Raw genomic sequence first — 21838 nt, forward strand, 5'->3', positions numbered from 1 at the left:
AAGGCACCCGGTACATACATTTTTGAGTAGGCCTAAGTATGTAGTTCTAAAATTTTACAGCAAACTGTAGGATTAGGTAAAACTTGAATATTGTAGTGTCTGAATCATCCAATTGAACGAACCTAAATTGTTTCAGAAATTGATCGTCGTGTAGTTTAGATTATGTCCTATGCAAGCTTTAGCATTAGTTCACCATCACGACTACTTTGGTTAAACAGAAATATTGAAACGTTATTATGGAAAAACGTTATTACTTTTTTCTCCTTAAACATGTCTTTGCAAGGTGATGTTTTCGTAGAACAATAAATTGCGCATTTTTTTGTTATTACAGCGCCTTCACCACCAACTTCATTAACGTTGACACCATTAACAACTGGTGTAAGTTCTCAGATCACAGTTGGATGGAAGTCTGTCAGCGGAGAAGTTGTGGCTGGATATAGACTGACCTGGACTCCTATGGATGGCACTACACAGCCAATAGATGTCGGATCGTTAACCAAAACCGCAAACATCACTTCATTGAGATCTGGGCAGACTTATATTGTTCAGGTTAAATCCAAAAGTGGTTCAGCGTTGAGTACGGCTGCTTTCCAAACGACAACAACGAGTACGTTGCTGTGTGTGTGTTATAAACGATTCATATTATGTTTTTTGTCAGAGCGTTATAAATTGGGGTTTGGTACGGTACACTGTAGTTTGTGGCTTATCAATTGTAAGGGCCGCGGAATAGGCCAGAAGTAGGCAAATGTAAGCCCCAAACCCTAAGTAAATTTTGTGCATCACTTAATGCAACCGAACCGCAAGAAAACAAAACTTTTGACTGCCCTGCCCTACGTAACGATATACTTTGCATACTGTTGCTCTTTGATATTGAGATTGATAGCACAGGATGAAACCTCAACCGCCCACACAGTATTGTGCTTAGTAGTTAATTGTATAAATGCACCGCCCGAGTTCGCTGTTAACCTTACATTAAAATCGATCATATGTTTTTAATTTGATCACAGCTCCTTCAGCCCCAAGATATTTGACTTTGGAATCTAAAACATTCGGCGGAATTTCACAAATAGTGGTGAGGTGGGCTGCAGTGTACGGAGCTGACCTGTACACAGTGAGCTGGAACTCATCGGGAGGTACACATCAGTCCATTAACGTTGATACTACGACCTTAACCTTTACCGGAATGGTGCCTGGCCATTGTTACACAGTGAAAGTGAGGGCGTTGGCGAAACTCACAACACAGCTCAGCGCCCCTCGTTTCAACACCACAACTACAGGTTGGTATTTACGTTGGCTTTTAAGCGGTTAACTGCTTTTCGACTGAAGTACACACACACGCTGTAATCATAATATAGAATAGGTGAAGATGAAACGGACACGTGCAATAAACACTAACGTGCGCCTTATTTGAATTGCAATAAACAGCCCCATCAACTCCGACCGCCTTGATGGTGATTCAATCATCAGCACTTCACGGGAATGTCCAAGTCAAGGTCAGCTGGAACCCCGTGCCTCAAGCGACTGTATACAAAGTGATCTGGTCACCTCTCAATGGCACCGAGCAGTCCAAGTTCGTTGCGAGTCAGGTCATCTCAACAAATATTCGCGGTCTGACACCGGGAAAGAATTACATCGTTGAACTTCGAGCCGCAAGTGGATTCACTTGGAGCCAACCTGCAATGAGGCAGATAACGATAAGTTGGTCTTAATGGGCAATATTGTAAACAAGCGTTTTTGATATGTATTCCAGCCAAAGTTTATTTGGACGCTATAGTGTTAAGTAATGATTGGTTTGAATAAAGATAAGGGTAAACTTGGCCATTTTAACCGTTAACATTCGATAGTATCAGACGGGCACCTTTTTCATATTTAAGCAAAAAAAAACATCGAACCAATTTCATCTTTTGGAAATCTAATACCATATTTCAGAGTCGGATCGAAACTTGCAATTTTAAATCGTTAATTTAAATAAGATTTCACGCGATTTAAAATGGTTTAAAAAGTCGTGAGGGTACCACAAAACTTTGTTAGCTCAGGCCTTTTTTTAAGTAATACAATTAGAAGCCACTTCTCAAAAGAAACACGTTGTTCGCCTTGTGAAACAGTGATCTCCAACTTCTATGTTCGTCAACAAATTTTTAACATGAATGCTATATTTTTTACCTTGGATTTTTAAAAAGACTTTTTGGCCGTTAAGCGTTTTTTGCTCTTTTAGCCCCACCTCCACCGAGTTCACTGTCTCTAAGCACTTCAACAATCGACAACCAATCGCGAATCATTGCGACGTGGTCCGCACTTCCGTCAAGCTTGAATGGGTACCGGGTCACGTGGTCTCCACCAGACGGACAAACTTCTCCGCCAGTAAATCTCGTATCCTCAGCTACAACAACAACTATTACAGGCTTGGTGCCGGGCAAGACATACACTGTGGAAGTCAGGGCCATTGCTGGGACGATTTTGAGCATCCCTGTGGTCAAATCGATCACCACAGGTAAAGTACAGTGCGTTTTATTTACAGCGCAGCTTTTAAAAACAAAGTCAAGTAAGCGAGCTTAAGGAGAGTGTTCATTACTATAAGTTCTACCGTTAATAGACGAAAAGTTTCTCAGTGCCCCTCTATTGGCTATAGCTGTCCAACGCAGGCCTTTTGAAATGTTACCAACTAAAGATTAAATTTATTTTCATAAACACAGGTCACAAACTTATGTTTATTTCACTGTTGTAGAATCTCTGCCTGTCCCGGATTCAACCAATCGTTTACTGGGCGCAGCTTCTTCGACAATGTCCGGACTGGTTCTGCTCATTCTTGCGGTGTTTGCAATTTTAAAAATGTACTAAAATTCTAGATTAATTGTTCAACAAAAAACAGGAATGCTAATCTTTAATGTTTACAGGAAACGCACGATGTCAAGACGTCAATCGACCAAAGCCGAAGGTAGTTGGCTATGTTTGGTACTAACATTGTTTACTGACATAAGTAATCACTGATGCAAACATGGTATTTTAAAATGATTTACCTTAAGTCACTAACATCAAAATTATATGTTGAACTTTAAAAGAAGGTCAACTCGTCCGGTCACAAGCTATATTTCGTTCGGCAAACAACAAAAGAAAGCGGTGTTCTGCAACATTTTCTCTAGGCCCTGGCCTAGTCAGAATTCAAACTCTGAAATTCGCGGCAGGCCGTAATGAAGTTAAACCAACAACTTTGTTATAAAAAGTGTGACTTATAAGCGATTTATTATAATTGGTCTTAATCAGGGGTGGAGCTAGGATTTTTATGCAATTAAAAAAGAGCCCGTTTATACTCAAGAATGCAGCCAAGCCTGTATCAGTTTTGCGTACTGTAGGTTGCCGACCCCTTATGTATAATATTAAGTCAAGTCACTTTGCCAAAATTACTAAAGCCATGTAAAATATTTTTGCGAAATATAGTTTGAATTAGGACGAGCCATTTAGGAACTGTGACTTATAAATACACTGTTTGCATATCTTGGAAATTTAGTACATTAAATGCAGATCTCAATCACAATGCACTTAATTAAATTTATTGTCTTCATTACAACATTTCAGATAAAAATTTGAGGCCAATTGCCCCCAAAAGCTACGACTGTCAGCCGCCCAACAATTACGTAAACAGCACCTTTTCGGCCGAACCATCCCAAGCGGAGGCGCATTACGTCACTCCGACACCCCACTACGTCACTCCGCTGCCTCGTGACGTCACAATACCAGCCTACGTCAGCAGCAGCGTAGTCGAAGAAGAAACAGCGCCACTAAGCCATTACGAGCCATTTGTGAGCAGAAGTACGGCAGGTGTGAGTTATAAGTAGAAGAAAAACCTATCGAAGCAGTTTTTGTATTATACACAAACTTTTAGCGAATTGTATAGGCGCTACGCTTGCCAGTTGAAATGTCCGCTGCCGAATGGCGCATTACTATATTCAATAAGCTAAATTGATAAAATTGAATCATAGGTAGGGCGATTATTTTTTGACTTGTGAAAAAAAGTCAAAATTTTGTCAAAATTTACCCGTTAGGTAAAAAATATATTTTTAGGTCAAAAGTTGTCAAAATTTTAAATATTAAGGTCAAAATTTCTCATGTTTTTTGTCAAAAGATAATCGCCGTAACCATAGGTAATGTTTGCCGGGTTATTCGGCCGAAATCAGCGTTGGAAAGCTTAGTCCTCTTCGATTTATAATGTGTTTTTTTTTTCAAAGTAGAATTGAAAATGTTGCCCGGGATTGTAAAACAGAGTCGAAATGGAAAAATTTATTAATTACGAGAGTACTCATACACCTGCTTGTATCGGAAATCGGCCCTGTTTTTTTTTTTATCAAACATTGCTGCTTTGTATACCATCGATATTGATATTTGAAGAACGTTCTTAATCACAATCCATTTGTTGCCTTCTCTGCCTATTTCAACTATTTCAGTGTTTAAAATGTTGTTCATTGTTTACTTATCAACGTAGTTTATTTTTAAATGTTTCGGCAAGAAGTGTTTACCTGTTGTGTTTTATTGGCGACGTGAAGCGTTTATTTGTATAGAAATGCAACCAACTGCGTTGACCTACATACTAAAGTTCACCTAAAACATACACCTTGCATTCCACCCGTTTTCATTGGTAAAGAGTATATACGTTTAAGTAATTGCAATATCAAGTTTAGAAGAATAAATCAACCAGCATCAAATGGCAAAACGCTTTTGAAGTTTGTTATCTGCATAATTTCAACGAAAATTTGTAAACTTTTATCTCGACGACATGGCAAAATATTTATATTACGAAAAATAGCGCGTTAAAGCTATAAAGTGATGTTTGCTTGTCATTATAAAAATTGGTTTAAACGTAACGCGACCAGTCCAATTTTCTCCTTTCTATACTCCTGAATTACCAGTTGTTTGTGTTTTAACTGAATCGTTTAGTGTTAAAGTTGACAATACGTAATACCTAAGTGCAACTGGTAGCAGAGGTTCCCAACCTGGGACCTATATCCCCCTAGGGGGCCATGTTCTTTTTTCAAGGCCATAAAAAAATTCATTTTTTTTTAATTTGTTAGCTTTAACTCTACTCCACTATACTCCACTATAAGAAAAGGAAAAAAATTAAAATTTAATAAAAATACTTGTACAGCAATCAGCGACTTTTTGATCTTGAGTTTACTTTCTTACTTTTGAATTTATTAATATTAATATTTTGACATTTGCGCAATGGCTACCCCTGCTAAAACGAAATGAATGTTTACTGTGGTGTAGTTATATAATTTTATTATTCTACCGGTTTCTCTATAAACAAACCATTTTTTATTTAACATGACGTTTCTTAATTTTTTTAAAAGATTAAAAAAGTAGGGGGCTATTGATTTCTCAAATTTTTTTTCTCAAGGGGGCCACGGTGTAAACAAGGTTGGGAACCCCTGGCCTAAATTCTAAAATAAAGGAATGTTCACTTGTGATTCATTTTTGTGAGTTTTAAAATAATATGCAACTTTTGCCGTAGCTACAGCTCTTAACCGCTAAAGGAATACTAGCTAAAACAATAAAGTTGTACAAAATAAATTAAGAATATAGAGTTAGACCGTCAAAGCAAGTCGTCATCACAGCGCTAAAGGCGGTGCGGTACAGTCGCTTCTATTTTTTGTACAGAAAACTTCCTTCCAAGGCCAAATCATTTGCCTCCAAGACTCAAAGCAGAAAATTGTACAGGTGATGTTAATGATAAAGTCGAGGTCCCAAATCACCCAGAGCTCCTTTAAACAACAAAGTAAAATTCAAAGAGCAAATCGACGAATCCACATCCGGTTATAATGTTTTACCTGGTCTGAGCTTGTCGTTTGACGTTACTTGAAGTTTGCATGCTATTTGGATTGTTTTGTTTTTTGTTGAAATGAAGCTAGCACGAATTTGCCAGGATAAATCAGCAACAAAATCAGTGCAATACAATTTTTAATATTCTACAGGTTTTGCGCGCACTTATCTCAAAACTGTACACGCCAAAATTCAATAAATAGCAATCGACCAAATACGGTTGTAGGTTGTCAAACTTAATCGGCGATTTTTTTTCTGTTTTATTCGTGTTTTTAAAGGCTTCACAAATGACGCCCATTTCACAAACCTAAAAATATTGCCACTTTAAATCTTCATTTTCGAGCACTTTTTACAAAATCTTTATATTCGAGTAGCATTTCGTATCAATTTAATTTTCTACATAAAAAATATTATTTTACCGGCTGAGTAAGAACCCGTCGCAGCCAGAAAACTGTTGCGAGCAAAAGTATGACGTCACTGGTTGCGCTCACGGCCTCCGCCAGGCAACAGTTCAGCACCACTGCATTCACACCGGTTGGGGCGCCTTGATCGACTCCGAGGCTGCGGACCGAGTTATTGTGACGACATAGAAGAGCGGCGAACAGAATCACTAAGAACTCTGTAAAACAACAAGGAACATACCAAAGTTACGAAAGAGCGATTTATTCAATTCCAGGTTACGAGTGCAACATCTTAATTGCCAAACACTTTATACCATGGGTTCTTAACCGGTGGACCATGGCCCACTGGTGGGCAACATGAGCATTTTGAAATTGAAAAGTATTTAAATATTTTAGTTTTATTTGTTCAAATCTTAAGTTTATTTTACAGTACATTCTCAAGCTTCGCATTAAAAGGTGCGTTATGTGATTGCTATTATAAAATGTTCTTCTTCTTTTCACATTTTGAAGGTAATTGTTTCTTACTTTTTTAAAACAAAAAGTTGGCCACGAACATAAAAAGGTTAAGAACCCCTGGTATATACAGTGCCGGAAGCAAAAACGTGTCAAGGGCGTTGCGGAATTTATAGACGTTGCTCATACTTTTTAGTTAAGTGTTTTTTTATTCATACAGAAAATTCCATGTCCCTGACGTTAAGGCACCGTGTTTTAGGAGTGGGCCAAGGACAATATATCATTTTGTTGAAAAAGACATTAAAATATGTACAACGCTCTGGGTCTTGACAAACAGGGTTTGTGATGCAAGTTTTCCTAAACCCGTCGGAATAAGACACGAATGATCAGAATCAGGCCTATACAACCTTTTACCGAACCTCAAACCCCTACCCTATAAATATACATCATAAACTCCCCTAAAAATTGGTCTTAGGCCTAATACTATGGTAGTATAGATTATCCTGCTTTAGGTATTGTTGCCTTGTAGGTATTATTCATTATTGTGTGTTTCCCGCCAAACCTTGTAAAGCTCCGAACGAAAGCCACCAAGCGGCGGTTAGTATTTGGTGCGTCGTGAAATCCTCGACGTAAAAACACGCGCCGCTGCTGTCATTCTTTATGACGTAACTGGTCCCATAGTCGACAGCAATCGTCGTCACAAAGGCGCCGATAATCGATGAGAGTAACCAGGCGAAGGCTAACCACATGGACCTGATAAGTCATTTTTAAATGTCAGTAACAATAGCTTTCATTTGTACTTGATCGAATGTTGTAGTGATCATTTTTTTTCTTGTTTTAATGCTTGCCTGATTTTTGTGTGCTAAATAAGCCGGACTTACCCACCAATTTCGTTTTACAACTGGGCTTCTCAATTTTTTTTACCATAGACCGCCTTTATTATTCAGAAAACCCTATTGACCCCACCTGATACATGTAAAATGGAGATACTAAAATACAAAAGAAACGATGTTCAGGTTACCAACAACTTTATGACTGCTCAACAAATGCTCATCAACAAGCATTTGTCCACCAAAATTTCACTGGAAACCTTCGAAAGGTCACTACGGCCCTAAATGTTTGTATGGACCCCTAATTGAGAAGTTCTGGTTAAAATTGTCATGTTTATGAAACCAGCAACGAAAACGTAAGCTCAGACAAATTGACCTTTATCAACTTAAAAACAGTTAAAATGTTTATGAAGTGAATGTAAAACTCAAATCAAAAATAGCCTAACTCGAGAAAGTGGCTTTCAGGCTTGCTGAACACTTTTAGCTAAAATGATTTAGTTGCTAGCGTTGCTATGAGAACTTAAAACAGAAAAAAGTCACCGATATTTCGTTCTAAAATTATTTGGGTGTAGCAGTGTAATTTGTTTTTCTTTTAAATTGTATTAATTCAGTTTACCTTTTTATACAATTCGTCGTCAAACTTTTTAGGACAGGAATTTAAGAACCCATGCAAGGTAGTCCAATAGAATAGAGTAATTGCCGACATTCCAATAAGCAAATCGCAAAAAGTTAAAATTCAATTAACCGCACAAAGTCAAAGTTTGAACCTAATAATGCAATTTATTTAGCGTCAATTATTTTAATGACCACTGCTTTGTTGACTTCACAAAAAGTCAAACCAATCACCACAATAAAAGTTGTACCCTGCAGTTGACCTTCATTTCCTTTTTTAAATAAAAGAAGGTTAAATAATATTTAAGATCGGTTAACATCTCTTATCTATATGGTCAAATTTTGAAGTTTCCACAAAATTTTATAATAAAAAGCCTGTACGCTCGTAAATATTTAACAAGATACGTTAATCGAGCGTCATTGAAGGCATGACCCGATTGTAAATAGTAGAAAAAGTTTGCACTCTTTTCAGGTTAATCAACGCTGTACGACATTTTTACTTTCTTACTAATGCTTTGTACACCTGCTTTTTATCATTTTTTTAATTTTTATCAAAGGCTACACTATATTTAGACCTTAACAAGCGCAACTATTCTACTAATGTGAGGCAAACAAAGGCCATATAGGACATTTGTTTTGATTCCAATTAGGCTACTCTAAAGGTTTTATCCAATGCCAAGCACTAACCAATAAGGTGTAAAAACAGATGGGTTCTCTCCTCTTTTGCGCAATCGTCAGTCAACTTGTTCGAACTGATTTTTCCGTTAGAGACGAGCGCTGAAATGCTGAAGGCAAATTTAAGCCCGGCTGTCAGAAAGTAAATCACGGACAAGGCGTCCGGGATAGAAAATCGTTGCTTATCTTGTTCTTTGCGAATCTGTAGCCGAAATGCGTCATTAAAATTGAAATCGGACAAAAAGTTGCCCAGTGGAGTACCGGTACGGCGTAAAATTTGAAATCGAAGCTCAAAATTTATAAACCTTTGAGAAACGGTTTGACGACTTTGACGTGCATAAATGTTGGTTTGCTAGTTCATATGAAACGCTGTTGCCCTTTTCGCAAATGTCACTGAGCGTGTTTTACGTGTTTCTGACAGAATGTGTAGTTCTTCATAAAACGTGACTTCATCGCTCCAACGGGCTTTCTAAATTACCAATGACGTAAATCACGCAATTAAAAGTGTTACCTTCCTGCATTTCTAATCTACATCGAACGAGTTATAGACGATCACTAAAACACTATAGATTTTTAAAAAAACTAAAGATTTTTAAAGGATCGGAAACAACATCTCTTAAACTAATATTTTCGCTTTTTTGTAATTTATTTTATGGTTACCTTCGCAAAGTTTATGTGCCATAAACAAAATTCAATATAAGACTACATAAAATTTAGCTTTATATTGTATGAACCTGGTTACTCACTTTAAAATAATTGAAGTAAGCAAGGCTGCCAACACGTATAATGCAACAGCCAGATAAATTAGTTCAACTGTTATAAACACTGTGTTTTGTCGGACATTGTCAAAGTAACTTCAATATACAAACCACCCTAGTAAGAATCTGGTTTAGAGTTGCATTGTTTCGCGCACGGCTGGAAATTATTGCCTTGCGGTTTTCCGTAAAAAGGTACCACATTTTGGTACCAATTAATCTCAGTCCGAACCTTTACTTCTTTTTATCTGCGCAAACACAAACGGTTTTGTCAAAAAACACCCTTTTCCATATGTCACTGTTTGTCGTATAAACGCAGTAAAAAAGAGTATTGATTTACTGAGCCCGCAAATATAATTATATACTCGGAAGAGGTTGTGCTACACAGAAAAGGTAAAAGTGCACTTTTCATGAAAAATGATATATTGCTTTCACAACGTTAAATATTATGTGACGGAAATAAACCTGGCTCAAGCCGAGTACTAAAAGTTTCTTAAATTTTCTATTGTTTTCTATTTTTAAGAGAAAAATAGAACAAAAGAATCTATTGTTCTTTTCGAGAAATCCGAGTACTCAGTTTCTTATAGAGTGTTTCTTGTAAAAAAAAAACGAAAAAATGCAAAAAAATTCGTAAAATGACATGGTTGACATTTATTAAAACATTTTTGGTACCATTTTAAGCCAATCTAGAGGGCATGGATGCAAAATTTTTTTCGGGGAATACCCCCGGACCCCCAAATGTTTCGGCTCGCTGCGCTCGCCTGCGGTCTAGGTTACCCTTAACCAAAAAAATCGCCCCCTTGCCCTGAAATCGCTCCGGCGTCCCTGAACTTATGAACTCGTAAACCGAACATTAAAAGTTGGGTCTATCAACGATGCGCAATTAATTTTTAAACTTTGGTTTAAACAAAATGATAAATTAACATGTTTTTTACAGCGCTTAGCGAACTAGGAAGGAAACTGCGTAGAATTCATCAATTGTCGACATTCCTATACAAGCAAATCGCAAAAAGTTGAAATTCAAACCGAATAAAGTCAAAGTTAGAACATAATAATGCAATTTATTTTGCGTCAATTATTTTAATAATCACTGCTTGGTTGACAAAATTAGTTAAATCAATCATCACAAAAAAGTTTTACCCTGCAAATGACTTTCATTTAGCTTTTTCACTTGACGAATTAGCAAGCAAACTGCGTAAGCCTATAAAGTCGTTGAGTGGTGTTGCTGTATAGGACAGAGATTTTTAACTGGTGTTCCGTTAAAGTTGTTTGGCTGTTCGGCCAAAAAATTATTATTTTGTCTAATGTCCCGTGAAACACCAATCGAAAGTACAGGTTTATTCAAATTGTCGTACAGTAATTCGTTTTGGTTTTAGTAAAGTAGTCTACAGTATCCACTGTCACTAGTTGAATGTTCAATGGTGATGTACGTAATTTATTGGTGTGTATAATATTAGTTGTATAACTGAAGCATTGTAATTGCATTGTCCTGTTGGTGTCAAAGTAGTTTTGTGCTTGTCCAAAAACTTCACCTGCAGAACATCTTGTCCCTCATTCTTTGTCAATAATAAAATAAAAATTTTATATTAATACAGTACCATCACCTTCCAAACTCCATCCAATAATATTAAACCATTTTTTTTATAAACTTTAAGGGTATTTTAGAAACTTTAAGGGTAATAAAAAAACCTTGCAAGCAAAACTTTATTTTATTTGAACGTTTGTTCGAACACCAGCGTAACGACAGAAAATTCAATCGAAGGGAAAAAATATTGAAATATAAGTCAATCTTTATATTCTTATTTCCTAATCTAAAGCGTTATCGCAATAACTGTCGCTTTGTCCAATACTCTAATTGAAAGATTTATAAAAACAAAATACCTAAATGTAAAAACTGGAAAGATAATACGGATTTTTAAATAGTTTTCATCAAAATGTATTGTCTATTTTTTTATACTTTTTTGTGCGGGGCTTTTAAATTTACAAAGAAAATTTCTCGGAAGTGTGCGAGCGGCGGTTACATTTACGTCAAAAGAATAAATAATATAATTACCACAGTTTAAATATTAAACGTTTAGTCTGTTGCGACAGCAGGAAAATATCAGGAACAAAAACGCGGCATCCTAAGATGCCTAAAACTGCAACAATTGCACAAAAAACGACAACAATAACAGACGATGTAGTAGTGTTTCGGCATGGGAATGGACTTGGTACTATTTATGGGAAATTAAGTGAACAATATAATGTCAGAACAGGAAACTAAATATAAATGGCATATATGGTTTTAAAGATTGCTTTTTCGTGTGTAATAGTGAAGAATGCATACGCGCTAAGTGGTTTCTGTGGGCTGCTTTACAGATGTAATGACACTTGGTACTATATACTTGTCCGAGTGTTAATTCATCTTGCGTCAAGCGGAAAACGAAAAACCGTTAAAACCTCGAAACGAAGAACACGAAAAAACGAAATAAACTTTAAAGCTGCTATGTACAGAGAGTCCACACTGAACGCCACAAGCACGAAAAGGGTTCGGTGTAATTAAATATGACCTAAAGTAAAATCTCGACAAACAGACAAAAAAGAAAGAACACTTTCACGTTGTTTCATGCATCTTTTCTAATCGACCAAATTTGAAGCGTGCGACAGTGGGCGCAAGAGAGATAATGCGTTGACGTCAATTGTGGTGAAATGTTTATCAAAGACAAGGTCAAGCAAGGTCGCGGTTTGGTCACCACGTGGTGGGACTGTCTTTGTTTTAAAATGAAGCCTTTGACAATCACATTTGGTAATCATTTACGTTGGCAAAAAGTCATTTATATCAATTAAACCAGACATGTCATTGAATTAATTATTATTTCTGTTCATTAAAATCAATCGAACAGTGTTTACAAACAAATAACGGCTAAGTTTTGATAAAGTCTTTGGTGATTATCTCTTCCATTGGTTATGCTGAATTTTCTGAAGAGTTTTACAAGAATTGCCTTTCTATTTCACACTGTCATATTAAGTACTACGCTTAAGCGCCAGATCAAACTAAACGCATTACATTTTGAAAACTTACCCGAAAGCTTTAGTTCATCAAAATACTTGCAGGTTGCTTAACGTTTGCGCTCGGTCTTTGTACTATAATAATAATATTAATAATAATAACATATACGCAAGTGGCAACTGAAATGAAGAAAGAACACTGCTGCGGCACATCGAGACAATGGAACATGCGAACAGACATCATGACGTCACTTGCCGATATATGACGTTACTAGACCGATATATGACGTCAACAGTACGCGACGATCATGTGCAACACGATGAGGCTGTTAACCGAGATATGACATCGAACAAAACGTAACGTCATTTTAACCATCCGGAAAATGTGACGTCTTATTTCAGATTTGATGACATCACGTGACGTCAAATTTAAAAAATTGTGTCAAATTATTACGCCGAAAGAAACATAACAGGTCACAATTGGGTTGGTGTTAACTCGCGAATCAGTTTATTAACAACAGCATGGCATCGATTCGCAGGGTGTGACGTGCGAAGTCAGACTATGATGACGTCAGTTGCCATACGATGACGTGGCTCTTCTGCAGGGTCGAGTTTTCCGGTCGTGACTCGCTTGGCGAGATGACCCCCAGGTCACCCATGCGGAAGTCGACGTACCCTTCGCCCCCGCTCATCACCAGGGTACCCACGCTTCCGGGCGTGACGTCACACTTTGGGGGTGTACCTGAATACCCCATGGATGAAGGCTGAGTAACGCAACCTGAAGTGAGGATAAGGTTGTCGCGTTTGATTAAAAAATAAGTGGGCAAAATCTTATGCGAAGCGTAGCAACAAATATTGTAGATATTTTGAAGGTTCTGATCAAAAAACGCTTAAAGTGACAATTTTTAAATTGTCATATTAATTTATGATTATTTATCTAATGTTGAGAGAATAATGCATCGATCTGAGGCTCTAAGCTAAAGATTAGAGAAACTACAGCCAATAGATCGAAACAAGAACAACATCAACGTCGGAATAAAACACAGTTCGGATTAAGACCAAAATACGAGTGACACCTAATAGTCGAAATAACGTATAAATCGGAAAAGTCCTAAATCTGTCGGAATAAGATCTCAATGGCCAGAATCAGGCCTGTACAACATTTTAACTAACCCCAACCCACACCCCTAAGTACATCACTAACTTCCCTAATAATTTCAGCCCCAACCAATTTTCTTACCCCACTCATTACCCACCACTAACCCAAAACATAGACCCAACAATCCGGTGCCAAAACAGCAGCGCCATTCAAACTAGGGCAACCAAAATGGCCGATGCCAGACCGATAGCCCCCGATCGTCCCATGCCAACTTCCTACAGTTTCAGGCGGTATTTTAACCATTTGACTGTATTTCGATGAATTTAGGATTTAATCCGGTGAGTTTAGGTCTTATTCAGACGACTTATGATCTTATTTTGTCGTGGGTACACTGCATATCTGGCTTTAATATGTAGGTAGTCTTAATACTATGGTAATATACATTTTACTGCTTTAGGCATTGTTGCTTTGTACGTCTTTTTGCGTGTTTCACGGTTAGAGATACACAGTTTGATCAGTATTAACAAAAAAATGAAAGTTTTCTTCTGATAAAGCAAAGAAACAAAGCTTAGAATAAACAGCTATTTAAGTGCATTACGCCTAAAAGTTTATTCTTAATATTTAAGGTTTAAATTAACGTTCTCTATGCGGAGAAATCTCCCTTTTTTATCAGACCCTTGCAAAAGTAGCATATGAGGGTAATCCCCACCTGGCACGGCCACGAAGAACTTGACCGCGTCCCTGTAACCATGGAAACTGAGCTGGGCGTTGGCCATCGAGCAGTAGGGTATGAAGGTGCCGGGGGTAAGCTTGTCCGTGTTGGGGTCACTGTAGACCCTTACAACCCCGCCGGGTCTCTCGGTGTTCTTGATTGCCGTCGACAGAACAGGGCCGGAAAAGTTAGATTTTGCTCCTGGGAATTTTTTGTTTTTTTTAACGATTGTAAAAAAAGGGTGACATTTTTAATGATTTGTGCGAAATCAATAGGCCAAAATAAAAAAATAATTAAAAGTCTTTATTTTAAGAGTTAATCGGTAGCATCCTTTAAAAAATGGTGTTCTTTAAAATCGTTTTCGAAAATTATTTTCAATCTTAAAAACGAATTTGTTAGAAGAAAGTTTTTTAAGAAAAAAAAATTCAACTGCAAAAGAAAAAACGTTTAATAAATGGAAACTATGTGGATAAATATTTGTGGTTCACAGATATCTATCTACTCTACAAGAACAATTCAATATTATAAAAACACGAACAGTTAGATTTACAAAACAAACTAAACTAGGGTCAAAACAATGCAACTAAACTTGAACAGCTCAACTGAATTCAGTATTTTAAAGTACAACAGTAAAAATCTTAACGTTTTGGCCTAAATCGATTTTCTGTTCACGATTTGAAAGAAGTAAGACCTCCAGGAAAAATATCCCTAAAACTGGGGCTAAATATTAAATACCAACTCCTAACTGAATATATTTTTTCCAAATCACCTTTCGAACAGCCCTTTCCTGATAAAAACTTGAATTTGAAGAGTTTCTTTTTACCGAGGCGAGTGGCTCTCTGCGCACCCCTGCTGTGCTTGGTAGTGCCACCATGGGGCTGGTGGCATTCACACACTTCGCCGCTAGGCGGCAAGTCGGACGCGATGCGACGTTTGCAAATCAGACAATCCATCTTGCTGACCTGACAGTTGTCCATCAAAAATTGCTGTTTCTTCACGCAAAGCGTGCGCTGAAGGGACGAGGTTGTTCGAGGGGCGAGTGGCTTTCTGGGAGGCGCTAAATTGAATATACCTGCCTCATTTTGTATTCTGTTAGGATTAGACCTTATTCGTCTTTGCTGCACTGAAGAGCAATTAGATGTAATTCAAATCTATAACGACTAAATTTACTGATCAAATGTCGTGTGAAAAATATGTTCGCGACTTTACGATTGCTGGAAACCCTGCCTCCAACACTGTTTTGTTCTAAAGATCAATTACAATAAGCGAAAAAAATATTTTCTCTGATCCTCGGCTCTAATCACTTTTGCATTTTTTTTAATGTCTATGATGTTTTGCGTCAAACAAGAAATATAAAACTTTTGAAGAGCAGTTACTGGCCTTTCTGTGTAGCTTTCTTGAACCTTACTTTAAACAATTTGTTGTAAATTGCCAAAAAACTATATTTCTATCACTGTTGTAAGAGGTAAATAAAGTCCAATAATTCTAATTTTGTAAAACCAACTGAAGTGACATATACAAAACTTTATAGAATAAGCAACCTTAAATGTTGCAGTCTAGGTTAAACGGTATAATCAAGGTCAAATGTTACAATCAAGTGAAATATATGGCACAAAGTGATTCAGTCTAAAATCCAAAATTGATAATTTAACTATTTTTATACTGTACTACTCGCTGAACAATATCAAAATAAACCGAAAAACTATATAGTTAAAGTAAATTTGGAACGGTGCAAAATTTTTTATAAAATCTACAGGAAAACTGTAAAATAACTAAAATCAAAGGGCAATGAAGGAATAAAGCAGACCTATCCGTTCGCAGAAGTAAGACAAATAGTTTACTTACCTTCGGACAATGGAACAGACATAACGACGCCATTACCAGTCCCAATCCACAGTCGGTGGTTCGCGATCATCAGGGAAGTTATCCTAATATAAATAGGTAAAGGTTTTACCTGTAATTGTAAGAGTCACGTCGGATTTAGTGTCGAGGGATTTTATACATTGTAATGCAAGCGATAGGTAGATGTTTTTTTAAACAGAAGTTCATATCGGCGATTTATTGGTATTTTTGCTGACCCTGGAATTTCAACTTTAGCAAAATAATCTGTAACTTGATCCTAATAGTTAATTAGTGTAAATAAATACGATTTTATTTTATGACCTGTAGTTCAAGTTACAAACCCTTACCCTTTTTTATAACCTAATAATTAAAATGACCAGTTTCGTTGATTACTTCCCAATTCAGGCATGACAAAAAACACTTATCCTTTTAATTACGCAATAATTCAAATGTCAATTTTCGTTTTTAATACTCAATTTTAGCAAGACAAAAAAACTAGACAAACTGATCACACAACAACAACAACAACAACAACAACAACAACAACAAAACAAACCTGACGAATGAGAACCCCAGCTTTCCGGATCCGAGCACTTTGCTAACGTAAGGCTCGATATCGACGTCTTGCAAATGTGCGTGGGTCCTTGCGTGGTAAAGGCGAACAGTCGAATCGAGTCGTATCGAAACCCACACCCCGTCACCTGCCCACGTCAGCTGACGCACCTGGGACTCGCGACGCGGGTGCGCGTTGAACGTCGCCTGTGTGACGTAACAGTGGGCTGGTTAATGTTGTCGATTTTTTTGTGAATGGAAACCGATGAAGTTGCGAGCGGTTTTACGGATACGAAAGCATACAAAGTGCAAAGTGCTTTCGCGAGCGACAAAAGTAAAATAAGCGGCCGTAATAACAACGGGTGACGTAAATGTGGGTATTGTCACTTTTCGTAAGTTGAAAAAGTGTGTGTCGATGATTTTATTACATAAACCGGAAAAATAAATTAAAATTTATCTTCGAAATATAAGTTCCAAATGCGGCGTAGTGTAAAATCGATTCCTTTTTGAATAAAATTTAAACCGTCTTTTTGGCAGTAAGGCTCCTGAAATACGCATCAAAGTACCCCGTTGTTTAAAAAATTGCCTATTACTTGTTTAAGGAAAATAAAAAATTGAAGTCATGAAAAAGGCTATTTGTATAGTGTACTTTTAAATAAAATGCTACTCTTTCGAGTGCGGTTTGAAGCAAACGAGGAAAAAGGCAACCCACCTCGACTTTCATAGACTTAGGTTCGATGACGTGTATCTTATTGCGGTATCCGCACCACACCCGATCATACACCGGAGTCATGCACCTAATGCTGTGGTGCGGACGACCGAGGTCCAACAGGTAGTAGTTGGACAAGTCCCATATTCCGTCTGCGATTTGAACAAGAGAGAATGGCTTGACAGCAAATTCAAATGACCAAAAAATCGGTGCAAAAAGGTATTTGTGTTGAACGTATGAATTTGGAAAGAATGTTATTTATTAGGCATTAATGGAACTACTACAAAGAATACAACGACTTGTCAATAGTTTTGAGGATCATTGAATCTCTGAAGTCCAGCATTGACGTTGCGTTATTAACTTAAGCGTTGTGGCTCCTCACAGATACAAGTCGAAACTGCAACTCAGGATTTTCGTAGCAATTTAAACAAAAATCACAATATTGACAATATTTGAGTAGCTTGACCGGAGGTCGTGAGTTCGAACCTCACTGCAGGCTAGTTGTTTTTCTAGCCTGCCCTGCTTGCATCACTGTTCGACAGATTCGGTGAGTCTGCGATGGCTTTCGGTTTACTATTGAGTAGAATTACGATATCGTCTTCAATATTTTGCAATACCTTGGATACTATTTACTATGAAACAGAGAGTATTGGGTATGCGATGATTTCTGTGTTTGTGCGGATCATATTTCAAATAAAACTCATTGAGTCTTTAAGGTACATCTATTTGTCTTTTCTTAGATAAAATTTAACTTGTAAATAGTTCCTTACATACCGTTATCTCGGCTGAATATGGCCACAGTTCCATCGGCCAGACCCGCCAGTGCTTTGCCTCCCATATGTACGATGGCAAGAACCGAGTCCTTGAGTCGAATGGTGTGAAGACATTTCTTCCAATTCGAGATGGCCGAGTGGACGTAGACGCTAGAAGATAACGCAGCATTACGTGGTTGCTTTAGGTTATCAGACGAGTTGTTTTGATAACGTTATACTCAATTAATTGTCTGTTATTGATTCATTCGAATTAAGAGTGTTTCCTATTTATTATAAGTTAATTTTTAGTAACCAATGTCTGACTATTTCAGTAAAACCCGCTATACGTTCAACTCAACTGGATCTTGCAGTCGGAATGCGTTCAAAACTCTAAAATCTCTTCGAGTTGTTGTATTCTAAACGCTTGTTTTCGAAGAAGATTTTTACAAGCATACCCTTTTACGTTAAAAATGCTTTGTACGACAGGTATTTTTGTTTGTAACACTTTGAAAGGCTCTGCTCGATAAAACAATGCACCAATAGCAGACACTACAATCAAAACTATGATAAGCATGACCAAGTGCTTAGATGGTACATTCATAAAAAAAATGGTGGGATAACTTAAAAAAACACCAAAATTAGTCCTCTTGGCAGAAAATTGGCCGACTTTAGTTATTTATCATGTTTTTGGATCTCCACTTGGCCATTTTTATGGAAAGCCGACTGGAATTTTTTTATCATTCGAACGATTTATTTACGGCAAACACGGCACAAAAAAAGCGAAAATAAAACCTTTTTTTGTCCGAAAGAGGTCACCAAAATTCAAAGCACTACTTGTCCAAACATAGGTTAGTCGAATCATTAAATCGTTTTTCCGGTTTAAACTAGGCAAATTTTTTGCAGCCATGTTAAAAGTGATTTTGCAGCCCCCTTACAAATAACCCAATTAGGTCACAAGATTGTTTGTGACACAGATCGACTCACATACCCTTTTCTCGACTGTCTTTCTTACCATCCGTTCTGCGCCCCCATCCAGACGGTCGGCTGCAAACTGGCGAGCCTCGAATCCTCCATTACGTCATAACTGACGTCATCACCGCCCAGGACTGCGTCGGAGCCGGATTCGCGAGTTGGGGATTGCACCTTCTCGAGGCCACCGATTTCCTTGGAAAACCAAACATGGTTTAAGTTTAAGGCAAAACAAAGAGATTTACTTCTTAATTGTACAACTATCCGTCTTGCAATAACAACAACTTGGAAAAGTAAACCGTCACCTTAACCCAGGGGTTCTTAAACTGGGGTCCATGGACCCCTTGGTGATACGTGAACTAGTTTTAGGGGGTCCATGAAGGCCTAATAGAACTATTAGTGTATATTTAAGAAATCTATTTTCAAAGAAAAGAGTAGGCTATAGTTAAAAATAAAAGTTTTTACACTGAATATAATTAGACTTCATGTTATTTCAATATTTTTTAGTCGGAAACAGCAAGTTTCTGAACTCTGTTTGTATTATGACGTAAATTTATGACGTTATCTCTAAATATATTTTGCCTACACTGGTCCAAGCGAGGCAGGAAAAAATTTAGGGCTCCACGGTAAAAAAAGAATAAAAAAACCCTGCCTTCACCCGACCGCTGTAAAGTAAAAAATACTTTGTTAAAATAACCGAAACATTTATAAATTATGCATATTGAGTAAAACCTGTAATCAAGCCCTTATCTAGTCGAGACGTACTGACCAACACCAACGGCACACATAATAATATAGCACACATGATGCCCCAGGAAAAAGTTTATCGACATTAGTTGCCCGAATCAGGATTTTCTTGCAAGCAAGGTAACGGTATAAAAACAACTAGCCTGCGGTGAGGTTCGAACTCACGACCTGCAGTCAAACCGGGACCGTTCTATGCCATACTACAACTTGGTATCGGGTATCGACCAGATAAAATAATAAATAAACGAGTGAAAAGTTAACGATGCCACTCACCACGTCAGGAGGTAAAGGGGAGTTTCTACCTTGCGCTGGATCTAAAAAAAGGGGTAAATAAGGATAAGTAATAAGTAAATATTTTAATGGCGTTTATCATTAAAATTACTAAACGCTGTTGTATGGGAAGGAGAACAGAAAACTTAATCTTCAGAACATAGCAGGGCTGCAAGTTGCTTAAAAATAACCCGATTCCGACTCCACCCAAAAAATAAACCCGAGTCCGACTCCCGAAAACCGAGTCCGACACCGGTAATTATGCGATTTCGTTGAGTCCCGAGTCCGGCCCTGACTCTACAACCTGTATTCCGCTAATTTACGTAACTAAAATAACGTGGATATTTAGTAATCCACGTATAGGGGTGTCGTATTATTTTTTCACTGACAATACCTGGCTGGAAAATATTCCACCATTGCTATTTCCACCTTTACAATTTCCAGTTGGCGGCCATATCAGATTTAAAGACTCGGGACTCGGGTTGTTTTACGTGATCTTACTCGAGTCGCGAGTCCGAGTCCGACTCTGCAGCCCTGATGTTCTGTTATATTCTTTTAAATTATACAACAACGTTGCCTCAAAGTATACTAAGGTGTGTTTATACAATGATTTTACTCGCTGTTGAATAGCTGAAAAAATCTTAATTATATCCCACATTATCATTTTGTCCAACCTGATACACCACGCCGTTGTTTAATTGTAAAATAATTATCTTTTTTTGTTAATCTTAATTTTTTATCGTGTGGTTGCTAGCGTTTTACTTGTTAGTGTTTTGACATAAGTTGTACTACGAACGTTTGACGCCCTTTATCCTGAAAAAGGCGACTTGAATAGGTTGCCGAAACGTTGGAGAGGAAATACAATAATTGTCAGAGGAGCTGTATTTTTTCGAATCTTATTCAAGTTTTGGTCGTCTAATAAATTGGCGAATAAACAGACGACGACCAACCTTTACCGTCGCCCTGGGCCAGTAATTTCGCGGCACTTTCACTATCTGACTGCAGTTCAGTAGGCGATGGAGCCAATCCCAACATGCTGTTGTCACCTGTTTAGGATTAATAAATTGAAATGTGGATACTGCAACTTCAATTTATTATAACGCACTCAATGAAAACAAAATTATGTTAACGATTTTAAAATTGTGCTTTTTGTTCTTAGTTCAAATCAAAATCTAAGCACAATAAGCTAGTCATACAAAGTACCGTTCAGAGGAGCTGTTTTTGATTAATATTTTGCCTGGTGGCAACAGTTTATATAAAAATAATGTTTATTAAATTTGAGTGTGACTAACAGTCATTGTTGAATAGTTTTCCGATCATTAATAGAACAATGTAAAAACTTCATTCTTCGATAAAAAAAGTATTACACATAAGTCTTTGATGTCTTATGTTCCAGATAAAAATGTGTAAAATGAGGGCGCTGGTCTAGAATCTCACCATTTTTACAGTAACGAAACGAGTTACAAAAAATGAAATTGACAGATAGAACTAAATATTGGAAAATAAATATAATAAAAATACCCCCTTAAATCCAAAACCAAACGCTCAACTCGCACCCTAACCCAAATAACGTTAGGAATACAATCCCCATGGGGAAAATAAGTTAGGATTGAAGACCAGCGTCAAAATAACCCGTACAACGCCAGTTCGGTTGGTATGAC

At 37.3% G+C, this 21838-nt stretch overlaps 1 protein-coding gene across 1 annotated transcript in view; it reads right to left on the minus strand.

Annotated features, from left to right (window-relative positions):
- Positions 1-12393: 12393 nt before the first annotated feature.
- LOC146136029 (C-Jun-amino-terminal kinase-interacting protein 4-like) overlaps positions 12394-21838 on the minus strand; it is a 31532-nt gene continuing 22087 nt past the window's right edge. The window contains exons 24-32 of the mRNA XM_083395820.1: positions 21128-21223; positions 20181-20221; positions 19204-19355; positions 18214-18362; positions 17443-17591; positions 16735-16937; positions 16182-16264; positions 14334-14537; positions 12394-13303 (exon numbers count right to left, since the gene is read on the minus strand). Of these exons, the coding sequence (XP_083251946.1) occupies positions 13086-13303; positions 14334-14537; positions 16182-16264; positions 16735-16937; positions 17443-17591; positions 18214-18362; positions 19204-19355; positions 20181-20221; positions 21128-21223 (1295 nt within the window). The 3' untranslated portion in view covers positions 12394-13085. The remainder of the gene's footprint in view (positions 13304-14333; positions 14538-16181; positions 16265-16734; positions 16938-17442; positions 17592-18213; positions 18363-19203; positions 19356-20180; positions 20222-21127; positions 21224-21838) is intronic.

Source organism: Ascidiella aspersa, chromosome 8 (assembly GCF_963924565.1).
Source record: "Ascidiella aspersa chromosome 8, kaAscAspe10.2, whole genome shotgun sequence".
NCBI classification, from domain to species: domain Eukaryota; kingdom Metazoa; phylum Chordata; class Ascidiacea; order Phlebobranchia; family Ascidiidae; genus Ascidiella; species Ascidiella aspersa.